At 41.7% G+C, this 18,880-nt stretch overlaps 1 protein-coding gene across 2 annotated transcripts in view; it reads left to right on the top strand.

Moving 5' to 3' along the window:
- Positions 1-18,880, top strand: part of itfg1 (integrin alpha FG-GAP repeat containing 1) — a 293,844-nt gene that overhangs the window by 131,430 nt on the left and 143,534 nt on the right. For both annotated transcript variants that reach the window (XM_056278335.1, XM_056278336.1), the window contains exon 11: positions 15,923-16,073. In XM_056278335.1, the coding sequence (XP_056134310.1) occupies positions 15,923-16,073 (151 nt within the window). The remainder of the gene's footprint in view (positions 1-15,922; positions 16,074-18,880) is intronic.

Here is an 18,880-nt window from a genome sequence, read left to right as displayed (position 1 = left end):
GGCATGGGCACAAGTCCATGAATACTGGGACATCATCCAGCGCTTTACCTGTGCCCCCATCCATAGGGTTAGTGGCTGTGTCAGGATGGGCATCCGATGTAAAATTTTGCCAAAGCAGTATGTGGATTTACAAGACCATACTGGATCCATCGAGGCCTGGGTTAACAACGGCCGCCATTAGTGCTGTGCCCTCACATGGTACCGATGGAAACTATAAAACCCGCTGTGGCCGGGGTATGCGGGTAGCATAGTGGTCTATTCTGTTGCCTACCAACACAGGGATCTCTGTTCAAATCCCCATGTTGCCTCCGGCTTGGTCAGACATCCCTACAGACACAATTGGCCATGTCTGTGGGTGGGAAGCCAGATGTGGGTATGTGTCTTGGTCGGTACACTAGCGTCTCCTCTGGTCAGTCACAGAGCCTGTTCGCGGGGGGGGGGGGGGGATAACTGGGGGGAACAGTGTGATCGTCCCATGTGCTACGTCCCCCTGGTGAAACTCCTCACTGTCAGGTGAAAAGAAGCGGCTGATGACTCCACATGTATCGGAGGAAGTATGTGGTAGTCTGCAGCCCTCCCTGGATCGGCGGGGTGGAGCAGTGACCAGGAACGCTCAGAAGAGTGGGGTAATTGGCGAGATATAAAATAAAAATAATATAAATATGTATAATATATATATACATATATATATAAAGGGGGTGTCCAAAAAAAAACCCCGCTGTGACTACCCCTGGAAAAACAGGGAACAAGCCGAAGGAAGAAAGAATGTACTGGTAATGGTAATCATGGCATGTACAGTTTTGTCAATAATTATTTATTTTACTAAAAAATGCGCTCAGTAGATTGCAGACCTCCGCCAAGGAGGTGTATTGAGTCATTTGTGTTCAGTCTACTTTAGCAGGCTAATAATCCTGGGTTTGAGCATTATCATCATGAAGTGCCAGACTTACAGTTAGTGTCATTTATGCTCATTATTTTTATGCTCATAAAATCATAGCTAATGTGCTGTTAAATGTTTTCTACTACGAGTGTTAAGCTATTAATGAAAAATAAGGTTATCTAATTTCAATGTTGGCTGCATATATAAAGTTAACTATCAAAGAAGTCACATAAACTCAAGCATAGGGGACATCAGACTACTGCATACCATGTAAAAGCTTAAAGAACACTATGACCTTGATCTAATTATTTACCATAATCCAATTATTAATGTTATAAATATACTTATATATTGTCACAAACATTATATTACACAAATGATTATATTAGAGGGACGGCTCAGGTTGGACAGTTTGGAGACAAAGCAAGAGAGGCAAGATTGAGATAGCTTGGACATGTGTGGAGGAGAGATGCTGGGTATATTTGGAGAAGGATGCTGAATATGGAGCTGCCAGGGGAGAGGAAAAGAGGAAGGCCAAAGAGGAGGTTTATGAATGTGGTGAGGGAGGACATGCAGATGGCTGGTGTGACAGAGGCAAATGCAGAAGACAGGAAGAAGAACGGGTGATCCGCTGTGGCGTCCCCTAACGGGAGTAGCCAAAAGTAGTAGTAGTAGATTGTCACAAACATGCCTACATGTATGAAAAAACAAACAAAGAATCTTAAGTTCCATGATCTGTCATCTAATATATTATTCCATTACTTTTCTTGGTGTTTTAGATTTTTGCCGTGGTATCATTTCAGCTTCAGTAATGAGATATTTAGGCAGGTATCGTATCGAAGTCATACTTTTGGTATCGTGACAACACTACTATACACAGGTCACACACTTGTATGAGTTCACACATGCACAGATTCATTCACACACATAAACACATACACATACAGATGCATGTATGCTCACACACTCTCATCCAGTTGCCTACTCTCTCTCCCCCTCAGAGAACGCTAGAATGTCCTGCTGGCTTGCAGTGTTTGATTTTGAAGTGCTGCACCCCTGCCTTCATAAGAGTCCTCAGTTGAGGGAGAAATAGTTGAAATGTCACCCTCCACCCTCTACCACTGTGCCATTTGTGTGTGTGTGTGTGTGTGTGTGTGTGTGTGTGTGCGCGCGCGTGCGTGCGTGCGTGCGTGCGTGCGTGCGTGCGTGGATTCTTGCAGATGCCACTGAGTGGTGAGAAGGATATTTCTGGAATGTGAAATTAGGTCACAGATGAAAATAGCTGAACCTAAATGATTTCTAACAACTCATTTCCTTGCCAAACTTTACCATACTATTCACAATAATACAATATACAGCAACATCCCAAACCCCAATATACAATATAACACAACAAAACAATACAATATACCATACAACATACCACACTCACACCATAACAAACTATCCAACGCAACGCAATGCATCATATCATACAATAATTTGTCATATACACTGATCAGTCAAAACATTAAAACCAGTGACAGGTAAGTAAATAACATTGATTATGTCGTTACAATGGCACCTCTCAAGTGGTAGGATATATTGGGCAGCAAGTGAAGAGTCAGTTCTTGAAGTCGAGGTGCTGAAAGCAGGAAAAATGGGAAAGTGCAAGAATCTGAGCAACTTTAACAATGGCCAAATTGTGATGGCTAGATGACTGGGTCAGAGCATCTCCAAAACAGCAGGTCTGCTGGGGTGTTCCCGGTATGTAGTGGTCAATACCCACCAAAGTGGTCCAAGGAAGGACAACCAGTGAACAGACAACTGGGTTATGGGCATCCAAGGCTAATTAATGCACGTGAGGAGCGAAGGCTAGCCCGTCTGGTCCAATCCCACAGAATAGCTACTGTAGCTCAATTTGCTGAAAAAGTTAATGCTAGCTATGATAGACAGGTGTCAGAACATTGATGCTGTACAGCTTGCCGTATGGGTCTGCATAGCCGTGTACTGGTCAGAGTGCCCATGATGACACCTGTCTACCGTCGAAAGCGCCTACAATGGGCACATGATTATCAGAACTGGACCATGGAGCAATGGAAGAAGGTGGCCTGGTCTGATGAATCATGTTTTCTTACACATCATTTGGACGGCTGAGTGCATGTGCGTCGTTTACCTGGGTAAGAGATGGCATCGAGATGCATTGTGGGAAGAAGACAAACCAGTGGAGGCAGTGTGATGCTCTGGGCAATGTTCTGCTGGGAAACCATGGATCCTAGCATTCATGTGGATGTTACGTTAACATGTATCTCCCACCTAAACATTGTTGCAGACAAAGTACACCCCTTCATGGCAATGGTTATTCCCTGATGGCAGTGGCCTCTTTCAGCAGGAAAATGCACCCTGCCACACTGCACAAGTTGTTCAGGAATGGTTTGAGGAACATGACAAAGAGTTCAAGGTGTTGCCTTGGCCTCCAAATTCCCCACATCTCAATCTGATCGAACATCTGTGGGATGTGCTGGAAAAACAAATCTGATCCATGGAGACCCCACTTCACAAATTTCCGACCCTTTAAGTCCTCTGCTAACTTCTTGGTGCCAGAAACCGGAGGAAACCTTCAGAGGTCTTATGGAGTCAATGCCTGAACGGGTTAAAGCTGTTTAGGTGGCATGAGGATGACCTACACAATATTGGGCAGGTGTTTTTTATGTTTTGACTGACACAACATTGCACACCATACAGTGTCAAACCATCCCATGCAGCGCAACACCGTATAATACACGATAACATACATGACCTTACAACAAAACACACCACACCATGCAGGGCACTAGGACATTATTTGGTCACACCCATTTCTCAATAATGCACTGTGAATTATACCTTGCCCTCTACTATAAAATTGTGGATAAGTTGCTTGTGCAACTAAGAAGTTGAGAACATGGTCTATTGTGAGGCTCACAGAGAGAAGAGAACGCATTCTCAATGTTTTGAGTTGAATGAGGGCCGACCTTTGGCTTTAAAATAAGGGAAGTGGGGTGCCATCTTCGGGCTAGCTAATTAATGTAAACAATGAGCTGAAATTGAAGGCATACATAGCCTTGATTCTCAGCGCAATTTTCACAATAGGTGATCCTTTCGCATTACATGGAGTCACATGATTCACTGTTGAGATCGAAAATATCACTTAACGAAGCTTGAAAATGTACCTTTTCTGTCTCATCTTGCACCTTCTCCTTACCTGTTGCTTCAGAATCAGAATCGGAATACTTTATTCATCCCCGAGGGGAAATTGGATCTCACCGCTCTCCTCCACAGGTGGATTGAAAGGCACACTGTTTTTAAAAAACAAATTGTTGTTCCCTTCATTTTAGCTGGCTGTATTATCCTCAATGCTTGTGTATGTCACAACTGACAGCAATTCAGATTGCATTTAAAAAACATGAATAAAAATCAGACCAATACAATCAAAATATTTACTCCAGTCATGGGATGGGGTAGATTTAGAGAGGAAAAAAAGCAGGTTATTTGTGCATAAAAAATAGAGTAAGTAGCCTTAATAAGCAATGTAAGTTACCAAGGTGATTGGGTGTCTGGGTAGCATAGTGGTCTATTCTGTTGCCTACCAATACGGGGATCGGCAGTTTGAATCCCTGTGTTACTTCCGGGTTGGTCGGGTGTCCCTACAGACACAATTTGCCATGTCTGCGGGTGGGAAGCCGGATGTGGGTATGCGTCCTGGTTGCTGCACTAGCACCTCCTGTAGTTGGTGGGGGCGCCTGTTCAGGGGGAAGGGGGGATAGCGTGATCCTCCCACATGCTTCCTCCCGCTGGTGAAACTCCTCACTGTCAGGTGAAAAGAAGCGGCTGGTGACTCCACATGTATTGGAGGAGGCGTGTGGTAGTCTGCAGCCCTCCCCGGATCGGTAGAGGGGGAGGGCTGCAAAAAAAAGAAGTGAAATGAGACAATAAATGCATTTAACGTGTTTGTTCCCCCTCAAGGAAACACAATGTGTTGGGGGAGGGGGGGGTTGCATGTAAACCAAACCGTGTTATTTACGAGGAAAGCTCGATTGGATGTCTTTAAAGCTGTAGCCTACATGGTAGGTGCACAATTGTCTTACACACACAAGGCATTTATATTGCTGCGATCATTGCAACGTATTCCTTCTCCAGTATTTTACACGTTTGACCCTTATCACAAGATGCCAGTGTCGAACAACTGGTGTCTAAGTCAATGAAAAGCAGAAAAACAGTTCAGTTTTTATTGGCCTTGGCAATTGTCAATTTTCTTTTTAAAAAAAATCAATCCTTCTTGATGGTAGGGCACTTTAATGGCACACCAGTAGTGTGTCAGTGTAATTGAAATTAAGTCAATATAATGACACACGAGTCTGTCTGACGGTCTTGTTCCATGCCCACACATTTAGAGGGAAGGAACATTTGGTGTTCATATTTGTTTAACGCTCAGTTCGTTTCTTCCACTTGATGTCCTGGCAATGCCTATTACAATAATTCTTTGTGTCTTTGTGTGTGTGCACCTTTGTGTATGTTCACATAAAGTGAGTTTGCGTATGTCCTCCTGCTTCCTTGCATTTCAGCCCTAACAAAATGTATGTGTTTCTGCATGCGTGCATACATGAGTGGATTTGTAAACGTGTGTGCTTCTCCATTGATCAGTATGCACCCAAACTAAGCAGCAACTGACAGCTTAGCGGGCTGTTGCTAGGCAATGCAATTAAAAACCTGCTCCCCTGCAGGCTGGAGGCAGAGTAACTGTTTCCCACTCGGCCTTGCCACTATAGCAGTGCGGGAGATGAGAGTAGAGCGAGATATTTAGTGTTATTACCTCATTACAATAGCCTCTGTGCAAACATTTATGGAAAAGCTGACTTAGACCTGTATGACCTCTTTATCAGAAATGTGTTAGGGAGTTGTACAGCAGTGGCATACCCAAGGGAAGGGTACATTTTTTATCGATCATGTTGTATCTATGATTTATCCTTTATGTATGCCATTTGATAAATTTGGAGATTGACAGTGCTTTTCAAGCAAAACAGGTGTCAGAATAATGGGGGAGGTGTGTGTGTGTGTGTGTGTGTTTGTGTGTGTGCGTGCATGTGTGCGTGTGTGTTTGCATGGTCTGCCTCTACAGCTTGGATTTTTTTTTTCTTAAAGTATCAATGTACTTCCACATTGTTCGGACTTGGCAACAAACCACCCCTCTTTTCGCCTACCGGGAGAAGGGGAAATATGGAGACATTGCCTGCGTATCTCCCCTTCTCCGGTGAAAAAGCAGCTGAGGAGTTAGCACTCAATTGCGGTGTAAAACAGGTTTTCCAAAGGTTTCGAATCACCGCTACGATGAGAGGTCCTTGGTCATACAGTCATAACTGTGCACATAAATTATTGGGCTGACAGGCCCAGTAGTATGCCAGATTAGTAGTGGACACATACATGCACACATGGTCAGAAAAACTAGTGTTTTTCCTCCCATGATAAGACATTTGCATGCCCATGTTGATTGAACGGGAAACATGGGGGAAAAGGTTTTTAATATGCAGCACTCAAGCTAACAAAAACAAATTACCAAATAAAAATGCCGTCCATCTGTGGATGCACAGCCTCCTAGGCGGACCCTCACACGAATGCGACCAGGTCTAATATAAACTTGCACTTTCCAAGAAGAAAAGACCATTCTGGTCTGACCCTAACCCTGTCTTTATTTTCATAATAAAGTTGGGTAAACCCTTTACACTCACACATGCGCGATTCACATCAACAGTTGACTCAGATCGGGCAGCGGCAACAATATGCAACACTTCCTGTTCTGATTGCAATCTAGAGGAGGTTGTTCCTTTATAACTTTCATATTTTTTGGATTATCAAAATTCTTTTAATAACTTGTATCATGTCGCTGCCCTATCCGAGTCAACCGTAGATATGAGTCATGCATGCACACGGTTGACTTAGATCAGGCAGTGAGAGCAGCGTTAGTTGAGCAAGCTAGATAGTGAATGAAGAGAGGGAGTGGCAATAATGTGAACAAATGTTTTCGAAGGTTTTAAATGACCACAACCACAAGAGGTTCTCCATCATACAGTCATAACTGTGCACACAAAAAATTTAGGCTTTTAGGTTCAGTAGTTTGCGAAATTAGCCCCAGACAGACACACACTAAAGATGTCCTTTTAATCGTACTTCATAAACTTATTTCACTGAGATATCATCGCTCCAATGAAGCAAAAAATATGCAAAGCCACTTGTAGGGCATTAATTTTTCAGCAGGGCACGCAGTACTCCTATAGCATATTGGCACATCAATCCCAATCCGATCAGTTTTATCCCAAATTAAAAACCCAACCGTCTCTCTTCCCTAAGCTCCCTCTCTGCATTTTTTATTCCTACCTTTACCCCCCTCCCCACCTTTTGTTGCAAGGTTAGTATGAAATGCAACACATGCGGATTGGGAATCTCTTCATAATTATCTTCAGCACTTCATAAGAAAAGCAACAGAACACTGGAGAGTAATGAGATATTGTCACAACTGGTGCAAGCAGGGTAACAGGAATACAGAGAATGGACCCAAATGCAGATGACTAAGGCAGAGATACAGTTCAATGATTTAATTGAACAAAAATTATGATACAAAGGCTTACGGGGATGAAGAGGCAGGCGTGGGTCAAAACCAGAAAAGGGAGTCTAAACAGGCAGACAAAGGATGGTAGGAATGGGGAGTAGGAGGGAGGAACACGGCCTGGGAGAAGTGAGTGGTGGCTAACGTGCTGATAGCTATCATGCTGCAGGTTAACTGGCTGGGAAGCAGGCTGAGATTCACAAGAGTTCATAAAGTCCTCTGCCCACTCAGGTAGCAAGTTCCTCAATCAAGGCTTTTAAGACACTGCCTGGCATGCCAATGATAGGGCTGCCTCTCTCTCCTCACTACTGGAGCTGTATTTCCAGTCATAACAAAGGCATAAAAGGATATGTTACCTCACGCAGTTCCTGAGAAAACAATCCATTTTCTGGGTCCATGTTTGGCCAGCTTTCTCTGTCACGACTGGTGCAGGCAGGGTAACAGGAATACAGAGAATGGACCTAAATGCCGATAACTGAGGCAGAGTAATACAGTTCAATGATTTAATAGAAAAAATTATGATACAAAGGCTTATGGGGATGAAGAGGCAGGCAAGGGTCAAAAACAGAAAAGGAAGTCCAAACAGACAAACAAACCTGACAAGGAGCAGGAAAGAATCCGAAGTCCTACATTCAGGCAGAAGGGCAAAACAGGCAGGTTACAGGTATTCATCACATTTATCTTAGTCAGGATTACTTATTTTAAGTGCAATATGCTATTTTTCTCTAAATTTCAGGGTATATAGCCTTATTTCAAGATGATTGCAATAGCGTTGGATGCTAAATTTAAGCACATTTTCCTACAAATTGAGAAAATAATTCTTAAATATGTTCTTTGTATCTAAACAAATGGACTTATTTTTAGTGTAGATGTATTGGTTTTAAGATTATTTTTTTTCAACAAGATGATAGCATTGGCATTGGACACTAAATTTAAGCACATTTCCTACATATTAAAACATTAAATCTTACATTTTTTCGTTGTATGTAAATTTCTTTGGTGGGAGGGGTCTGGCTGCACTAGTTTTAAGATATGAGGGTTCTTTGAGACTAGATATTTTTACTTTTGAACATTTTTGGCAAGTGAAATTTCCCTGTTCTGTTGGTAGATAATTTTGCTTATTCTATGCAACATTAACCCCCATTATATTGTTGTGTTTTGGGGGGTTTTTTTTCTTATTATTTTTGAGAGTTGGCTTTTTGCAGTGAACAACAGATAACAGACCGGAGGCTAGAAAGCAAAGGCATGAAGCATGGCAGCTTAACAATCTGGCAAAGAACAATGGAAGTGGACTGGTATAGATAGTGAGTGGCCGATGAGGGAATGAGTTAAAGGTGAGGAGTGGGCGGAGTAGGCCAGGTATCTCCAGGACTGATGAGATGTGAAAACAATTGTGTTACTGTGGAAAGAAGGGAAAGTCCGAGGGCATCTGGTGGACAGCTTGAGGATGGCAGAAATGGGGAGTAGGAGGAAAGTACATGGTCTGGGAGAAGTGAGCAGAGGCTGGGAAGAGTGTGGCTACAGAGAGGGACTAAGGAGCAGATTGTGACAGTTACTGCTTGTGCTTGAATTTTCTCTGTTGTCAATATAAAGCTTTTGTTAGTTTAATGGGGTGATACCTGTACAGCATTAGAGTATCAACCTTCAGTCCTCCAGCACTCGACCCAAGGCTGGCAAAGCACTGTAATTTCAAAAAAGGACCTCATATATCAGTCATTAGCTGGACCTGAACATTTTCAGCTGCCTGAATACAAAAGTTGAAAGACGTGTTTGTAAAACATCATGGCGGGGTGAAAGAGATGGAAGAACTGCAGGGGGTGGGGGGGTTTAAATCTTGACTGATAGCAGATTACCTTTGCTGAGGATTGACACTGCCGGAGCTTGCTCTTAGACTTTGAGCATGTGTCGCCTTGGGCCACCTCTGTATTCATCACCAGAGTGGCTAGTAGTACAAGGAATCACATTGCTTTAGGGCCGTGACAGTATTTCCCTGTCTCTCTGTGGCTTCTACAACTGAGCCCTGCCCAATTCCCCCTCCTCTCTCTCTCTCTCTCGCTCTCTCTCTCCCTCCCCCTCTCTCTCTGGCACTTCTTTTTCTCTATTGTCCTGTGCCATTAGTTTCCTTATTGATTGGTTTGTCTATTTCATCCTCTGAAGATATTCCTGAGAGTCTCTGCCTCTGATTTTGTAACTACTAAGGAGAGCATGAGGTGGCCAACATGTACAAGCGAATAGCCACACACAGCTTGTTGAAGCCTCATAGACTTTGCTTTCCTAGCATTTTTAACAGATGTGGCGTGTACAGGTAAAAAGCTACTGTATCATTAACCACAGCACAGTAGTACAATTCGGGCACTACAGTGCTAGTACATTCAGACTTCCCACCATTTTCAAACTGATGTAAAAAAAAACTGGGCCACTTCAAACTGGTATGAGCCTCTCTGTGTGACCCAAACCAGGTTGTTTATGATGTGCTCATGGTGGCAGCCACCACTTGGACAATCTTATGGCACCATTACATCTTGTGTCATAAGTTGGTGCCGATAAACAACAGAAATGTAACGCTACAGCAATGCTGGGCAATCTGTCACACATAATTATTTTATTTTCCTCTCAATATGTATAATTGATGAAATTAATAAGCATTATTTCTAAACTAAATATGGATGTGTTTATATGTGCTTTCTTCCAAATCGAAATCTTGAGAGGGAACCTTCTACAAGGCGTCATAATTCCCAGCACTGCACCAACTCAGAGGAAATAAATAAAACGATTTAAATGAATTCACTTGGAAACAGGTCCCAGTCGTATGGGGCAGAGTAAGTCTAGGGAAGTAGAGAAAAATATATCAAAAGAGGAGATAAGGATGAAGAAATCCAGGGAGAATGACAGGGCCAGCAAAGCCTGACACCACGATGGAGGGATGATGGGTGGGTGGATGGATGGATAGATAGAAATGTTGAGGGATGGAGAAGGAAGGTGGACAGGTCCAAGGTCACTCAGTGGCCTCTCAGGACCAGAGCTGTGCAGGGTAGAAAGAGTTGGAAAGGGTCATGGTTCTGCCCCATACCACCCCAGTGTTCCTCTGGAGGCCAATTAGAGTAGATGCTGGGAGAGATAGGCCAATAATGAAACACTCCCAGGACACACACTTGTACACACTAAAGCACCAACATCCTGATGCACACACAGTCAGTGTGACATACACGCACAGGCAAATACAATGCAAAAAGCACACAAAAAAACCTGACACATAGAAAAGTAAACACTCTGATGCACACCCACAAGAACACATAAAAGAAGCACAAACACTATCAAACGAGCAAACACTATGCAAAAGCATAAAAACCTGACACAAAAATGCAAACACCCTAACACATCACATACACACACACACACACACACACACACACACACACACACACACACACACACACAAACATAACATATCCCATCACAAGAGGAAAAGAAACCCCTAATATAGCACACATAGGCATACAAAACATAAAAAAACACAAGTCAAACATTATCACACACATGACACACCCACATGCACACAAGCAAAAATATTCTGACACAGAGAGCAAACACACACCTATGAGTGTTGAGGATATACATTGAGGCACACAATCTCTCGATTTCTCTCTCTCTCTCTCTCTCTCTCTCTCTCTCTCTCTCTCTCTCTCTCTCTCTCCCTCTCTCTCTCTCTCTCACACACACACACACTCTCACTCACTCACACACTGTCCAGAAGAGAGTCTTGTTTACAGGTAAATTAGAAGTTTTCAGATTGTAATCATGGGGCTTATATGTGGAGATGGCTGCATTAGTACTTCATATAACAGTACATAAAGCCTACAGTCAAACTTAGTGGTTGCAACATTGGCTGTTTCACCTATTCCAGAGTTGACGAGTTGCACAGGATCAACTAGACGTTGATCAAAGACAAGTACAACTATATTTTACAGGCGCCTTTATGCATGTTCAATAACCCAGGTAAGGAAATCACAGAAAATTGAATCAGTTCATCTGGACACAACGTTTATTGAGAGAAACGTTTCATCACTCATCTAAGTGACTTCAACTGACAGCAAGTATCCTGACCCTTATAAACAATACAGTGGCATAACGACCGAAAACAAAAATTGGTTTCATATGCAAATTGCTGTGACCAGAGTTACAATGGCAATGTGTGCTAGTAACAGAGGATTGGGGAATAGTTGCAATCACAGCACTGTAAGATGGCGACAGACCCCACCCCCGCCCCCAATTTTGTGAAATGCCTACGATCCCCATCAGCAATGTGTCAAAAGTTTAGTACTACTTCTGTACAGACGGTTAACTTTAGGTATTAAGTAGGGCATCCAGGTAGCGTAGCGGTCTATTCCATGGCCTACCAATGCGGAGGCTGCCAGTTCGAATCCCCAGGTTGCCTCCGGCTTGGCTGGGCATCCCTACAGACACAATTGGCCGTGTCTGTGAGTGGGAAGCCAGATGTGGGTATGTGCCCTGGTCGCTGCACTAGCCCTTCCTCTGGTCAGTTGAGGTGCCTGTTCAGGGGAGGAGGGGGAACTGATGGGAATAGCGTGATCCTCCCACACGCTACGTCCCCCTAGCGAATTTCCTCACTGTCAGGTGAAAAGAAGCGGCTGGTGACTCCACATCTATCGGAGGAGGCATGTGGTAGTCTGCAGCCCTCCCTAGATCGGCAGAGGGGGTGGAGCAGGGACCAGGACTGCTCGGAAGAGTGGAGGAATTGGCTGGGTACAATTGGGGAGAAAAAGGGAGAAATAAATAAAAAATTAAAAAAACAAGACATTTAGGTATTAAGATAGCAATGGGTAGGATTAGGTATAGGTTTGGTGTGGTTAAGGTTAGGATAAGGATCTGGGAGACCAATCGTTAATCATCTGTGTACACTGTGTGTCTGTTGAGTTTATTTCTGTTTCCTGCAGGGTATTTCTCTTGCCTACAATTGGTCAACAGAGCCACGTGATTTGCTGCATTTTGGTGTCGTGGGCCGCTTGTTTTCAGTTGAGCGTCATTGAATGAACAGTCACCGAGATCAGATGGACATTTGCCATTTTAACTATACTGACAGTTGCAGTTGAGGTTACAAGTAGTGTGGGCTTGCACTTGTTTTTATATAATGCTGACACCTGCCTCTAACAGCAGTCACATACTACTAAACATTTGATATGTTGTTCACATGCATCGTTTGCGCATTACAGAATTTGCAATCAACATATTTTGGGAAATTCAAGTAAGTTGTACGTGGATAGTTTGTCTGTGAGACTGGATTACATTTTTTTTAAAAAACAATGTAGTGAAGGGAATCTTGTATTGTCTTTAGCAAAAGTGCATGTGCATATATATGTGCACGTGTTTGATATTCATCTTATGGCTTTGAGTTTATCGCCTCCATCAAAATCCCTGCAACATTGAGAAGAGTTTCTTTTTGAAACAGGGAACTCGTTGGTGAATAATGGTCTAACATCTTAAGAAGTTCAGGCTGGAACTCTAAATGTAACAACATTTTCTGTGAACACAGACACAAATACACTCGACCACTCTTGGAGATTGCAGCACATTGATCCTGAAGCTGGACTGATATGGGAGGCATAATCATCTGCTGGGTAACCAACCAATCACTGCTCAAAATTCACAGTGTATCTTGACCAGTAGGCAGTGTAATCAGAGTTCCTTCTCGACCAGACAGCTATTTGTAATGTTGACGTCAAGCTTTGTGTCAGAGAGAGAGAGCGCGAGGGGTTAATTCAGATGCAGTAAAGATGGATTATACAGAATGAATGGTCTTTGACTTTTTATCCTTTACATGTGTAATCACAGACAGTTAATCTACACACACACACACACACACACACACACACCATGTCTGTGGAGGAAACTGTCATCAATTCTGACACCATTTTCAATCTCTGTGCCGGGAGCAATATGTGATGGCTTTGGTATTTAATTGAATCCAGACACTGTTCTTTACCGTGTTTTAAATACAGATGCTTGTTGAAGTGACAGCTGAATTCTGGCTGACAGCTGAATCCCCTGGATTTGTCACTCCCGAATGCCTGAACTTTGACAGAATAGGTATTGCAATGCACTGTGTAGTTTTTTTTTTTTTTTGCTAAGGCACTGCTCTGCAAAACTGGCACTCCCCACTGTGTCTGTGTTCATGAAGGCTGATGGAGCGTCACTGAAATCCCATCAGCATTACCAATGTAACGCAACCTGAACAGGAATTAGCTGTTTGTATGGCCTTGCAAAGTGTAAGTATTCAGAATTAGAGGAATATGTTGTCCCTACAAACAGTGTAAGAAAGCATTTTCACTATAGGTGTAACTTTTATTTATTCATTCATTTGTTTATTCGTTTTTTTTAAAGTCCCTTCAAAAAAAAAAAACCAATAAATAAAATGGCAAGGATGCTGTTCCAATAGCTTCCAGTTACCATTTGTTTGCCAAGCAACCATAGCCATTTTTCATAAGACCAAGCAAAGAGTGCTTTAGGGGCTCACGAGGCACAATTGAGTACCAATTTGACCACTCAGACAGTTGGCAAGGAAACAAGCCACTATTTAATCAGCATCTATCAGCATTATGTTGGCTAGGTTAAAAAACATCGTTACTTTGTCTGTCATACCTGTGCCTGTCTTCACATGGCAAGGGTGTGCATTGTCTGTGAACATGCTCATCGTTCTGTTGGCCTCTCCATCTGTTTTTACACACATTACACATTGTGTGTTCCTTCATCTCCCCCAGTCAAAGACACTATTATAAAATCAGCTTGCATTCAGAGAAATGCAAAGACTGGTATGCACAGATTTTCTGGTATTTTTCGTTTGTCTTTCTCTCATGCTTCATCTTTTTGTCTCTCTTGCAATCTTTTCCCAATCTCTCTCACATATGCATGCACAATCACACAACCAAAATCTTCTGAGGTGCCCACCCATCAGCCTCTTTGCAGGTGGTCCATACCCACCATAAACTCTCCCTTCTATGCCCAAGGTATTCATACTTGGGAAGGGGGAGAGAAAAGAATGAGTGTCTTTCACGACTTATCTATTTTTAGACAATTTTTTCAGGTCTCCAGTCCCAAGGAGATCTGAGCACAAGCACATGGAGCTGTCTCTGCAGACAAGGAAGGTGAATTGCAATCGCCTCAGAGAATCAAAGTGTTGTGGAAGAGATAGGAAAAGACACAAAATATAGAAAACCAACGGTGGGGAGAATCCAAATGAGATTCAGGAAACAAATATCCTTAACTAATATTTAAAATTATGCTAATGTGACCAGTTTAAAAAAAAATGTTTTGTTTAGCCAGAGGGGTAGACAATTGCCCTTCTCCTTGATGTGCAGATAGTTTGGCATTACCTTTCTTTATATTTACCTTTCAGAGAAGGCTACTTATGGAATTCCCTTGCCTTAGCACATGAAGTTACACTTCACATACTCATAACATCACAGATTTGAATCTGTCTTGTCTCTTAATCAAAGGTTACCATATGTTCTTAAATTGACCTGCAATGATTGATTGATTGATTGGTTGATTGATTGATTGATTGATTGATTGATTGATTGATTATTTATTATTTATGTGTGTGTCGCATACTGGTATGCATGCCTGTGCTTGCACTGGGGAGTGTATACAAGTGTGTCTCATTAGTAGTAGGGTTGAGTACGCTGGTGTCAGAGAGCAGTGTCCTGTGAGTGCTGTACTTATGCAGATGCCCCAGGCTCCAGCCTGAAGCAAATTCATGCTCTCAGTTAAAAGAGAATCTTGTTTAATATGTGTTCCAGTGTTTTGATATTGAATGGAAGAGTACATATCAGCGAACAGGACCAAATCACTGTCAAAGCTGGAAACCATTTTATGACATCATTTATGACATCATGAATTTGTTGTTTGTTCACATTTGAATATACCTGTTATGCATCTCCTGTGGCTGTATTTATTTTAAATCTTTGTGTTTTTTTTCTTTACCTTCTTTCACTCTGCGTCCTTGCATTGCTTGTCCGTTTGGTTTTAATGATGCCAATACTTAATACTCTACTGGCAGGATGAGTTCATAACTGAAACATGAGATGTAGTTTTTGGTGCTGCACTATTGACAGTGAATGAGTGAATGATATGGTCAGAGTAAAAGTAACCAATATTATGTTGGTGAAGCGAGGGTCCTTGTTAGAACTGCCTTGACATAAACGTTATCCATCCATCCATCCATTATCCTAACGTTATCCAGGTGAAAAAGCATCTTCAAGGTCACTGTCTGAGAACTTGTGTTGGCGCCCATTGCTTGTCCAGAGGTTAAGTCTTCCCCATCAGCCAAGCACTAAAAACACACAAAGTTTGTTGACTGACCACTTTCTCATTGTATTGATATTTCTTTTATCTCTGTCCAACCACAGTGGTCAGCAGGCCTTTTTGTTGGAAAATGTGCCCTGTAACGACAAAATTTGCCAAAGGGCGGGGAGAATGTTCCACATCCACTGGGACCAGTCAGATATGAGCGCCATTCCCCATGCTGTCGTGGCAACATTCTTTGACATCTATGAAGATGTGAGTAGATTTTTTTTGTTTTTTTGTTTTGTTTAGTTTTACCTTCTTTCTTTTTTTTTTTAATCTTGGTCCTCTCTGTGTCCACCCCTGATCGCTGTCTCATGTCCATCCTAACTCTCCCTCTTTTCCCTTTCACCTCTACTTGGATATGTTTAGATCTGTTCTTTCCACCCAGGCTGCTTTGTCCAAGACCAGTCTAAATTGTGAGATCAGTTCCCAAAAATATAACCAAAGTTTTAACACAATGTCAAAACAAAGGAATTGAACCAATACTCAAAAGACTTTATCTTCTGCCTATTTCAAATGTAGTGTATTACATTTTTCTGTTGAAGATAAGTGGTTTATATCTGAAGAGCCTTTCTCCACTGAGCCCCAAAGTAAAAATAATATAAATCCCTGAATTAGTCAGACCTGTCTTGGGTAACTTACAACTTGATGATCAATATTTGGCTATTCTGCCCTCTGGTTCATTACCCTCCTTGGGAGGAGAACATTTTCAATATATGTGCTGTACCTTTGTAATTGTCAAAATTGGAATTAATTTAACAGTCACTTTGCTTTGCTAACATTATTTTAGGGCATAGCCTTAGATTTGGGTATGGACAGTAGGGACATGTCCCTACCAATGTTATGGAATTACTGTCATTACTGATGGCATAGCCAACGTTTGTAGCGATCTAATGACTTTTGACATTTTAACTCCACACCTGCTCCCATTTCTCTGTATTAGGTCTACACAGAGTTCCCAGGTTCGGGGATTTCGCATGAATTTGGGATAATTTGAAAGAAAGGGAGAGAGAGGGTGGGCAAGACCTGATATATGGCCTGACAACCAGGGTTGCACTGACACCAATATTGGCATCGGAAATTGGGCCGATACCAGGCTAAAATTGAGTATTGATATCAGAGATTTTACCCAAGACTAAATCCCGATATCAAACGCCATGAGTGTTATGTCAGAAATAAAGCAAAATGGCTTGATTTTCTACATCTTTGGCACATGGAAGCCTGTATTTCTTTAATGGTGAAAAAAAAGAAAAAAACAGATTCTATCACATTTATTTTGCCCATTGACCCCAAACTAATGGACTAAGTCTAGCAAAAGTAATGGATCAGATCAGTACTCAGTATTGGCCAATACTTAAAGACTGGTACTTGAAATCGGTATTTTTAGTGAAAAAGTGGTATCGGTGCATCCCTACTGGCAACCCAGGGTCTGTGGCATTGTCTCCAATACACAGGGAAAATGAAAACACACGCCTTCTAGTGGTTATGTTTCTACCTGAAAATAATAATAATAATAATAATCATTACATTTATATAGCTCTTTTCTAGACACCCAAAGTGCTTCACATTGAAGGGGGTAACTCACTTCAACCACCACAAATGTGTAGCACCCATCTGGGTGATGCATGGCAGCCATTTTGCGCCAAAATGCTCACTACACATCAGCTTAAGGTGGAGAGGGAGGAATCTTCATTTGTTTCTCCTTTGACCAACATTTAAAAAGATGATGACAAATCCTTACCACCAAAGTTATTGAAATCACAGACTCTTGTTTTCATATAAAACAATGAACTATGAGATTGAAGAAAAAAATGATCAAAAATGTTCAGTTTTGTAAAAATGTAAATGTTAACATTTCATTTTTCAAATGGACTACAGATACAGTCTCTCTTTAATTACATGCATGGACAATATGCTGTGCTTTGTACCGCATTGCTCACACTATTCTGAGAACGATGGATGCACCTTTTACAGCATTGAGCAACAGCGCCACATCACATTAATTAGGTGGGTTCGGTATTAAACAGAGTATGCGTGATGTGTAGTTCTAGCTACGATCTAGCAAGCTAATCGCTATCACTAATAGCAACTATGTGACAGTTGTTTTTTACTCCCACCTTTACAGAAATTATTGTAAAAAGGTTAATTCTGTCTGTAAAGATCAGCAGAATCAATAAAGATAGGCTCAAATCAAATGTAAGTGGTGTCGCTACTTTAACATTGTAATGTAGCCTGACATGTGTATTCTTTTAAATGTTCCCTATGGCGAATTTAAGCCATTTCTCTCTGAAGAAGGGACACAACCAGGACGACTTTATCACTTTCTCTTCCTATAGCTAGTGACTGCAGTAGCTTCAGTCAAATATGCAGCAAAGAATTAGAAGTGGTTGGCATTTGTCATAGTTTAAAAGATTCTCATTAAACGATACCATCATCACACCATAAACTAATGTCTCACTGCATAAAACTAACTTTAGTCAATTAATTTGAAGTTCAGAGTTCCAGTCTAGAGTTTATGCTGACTTGTATTCATTGCTTGAACATGTCACAGTTTTAGCATTATCAACCAGCATTTTATTGTAGGTAACGTTTTGGTGGAATGCTGTGAAAAAGAGGAAAATTGATAACAGGTGTTTTTTTTATGTAGAGTCAAAGTGTAAGCAGCTCATTTCATACACAAATACAATGAAGTGCTTCTATAAAGAAAGTGAATAACGAGAAGACTATTTATAATTATAAAAAGAGATAAAGAACTAATAAAAGAAATGACATGATAACCAGAGCTGGATAAACAATAAAATAAAAGGCTAATCAGATGGAGGCAGAACCTCTCATTAAAACCCACTGAAATTCAGTTCACAATTGCAACTAGTTTAACCATGGAAAACTATCTGGAGCAGCACTCGTACACACATTGATAGTCTTCAAAAATGTCCTTACCAATGTTGAAACCAAACTTATACCCTTGTTTTAGGTCATATATTCAGATCTCTGGTCCATGCTCAGGGAATTGAGACAGT

Source organism: Lampris incognitus, chromosome 4 (assembly GCF_029633865.1).
Source record: "Lampris incognitus isolate fLamInc1 chromosome 4, fLamInc1.hap2, whole genome shotgun sequence".
Classification (NCBI taxonomy): Eukaryota; Metazoa; Chordata; class Actinopteri; order Lampriformes; family Lampridae; genus Lampris; species Lampris incognitus.
This window is presented reverse-complemented; position numbering and strand designations above follow the sequence as displayed.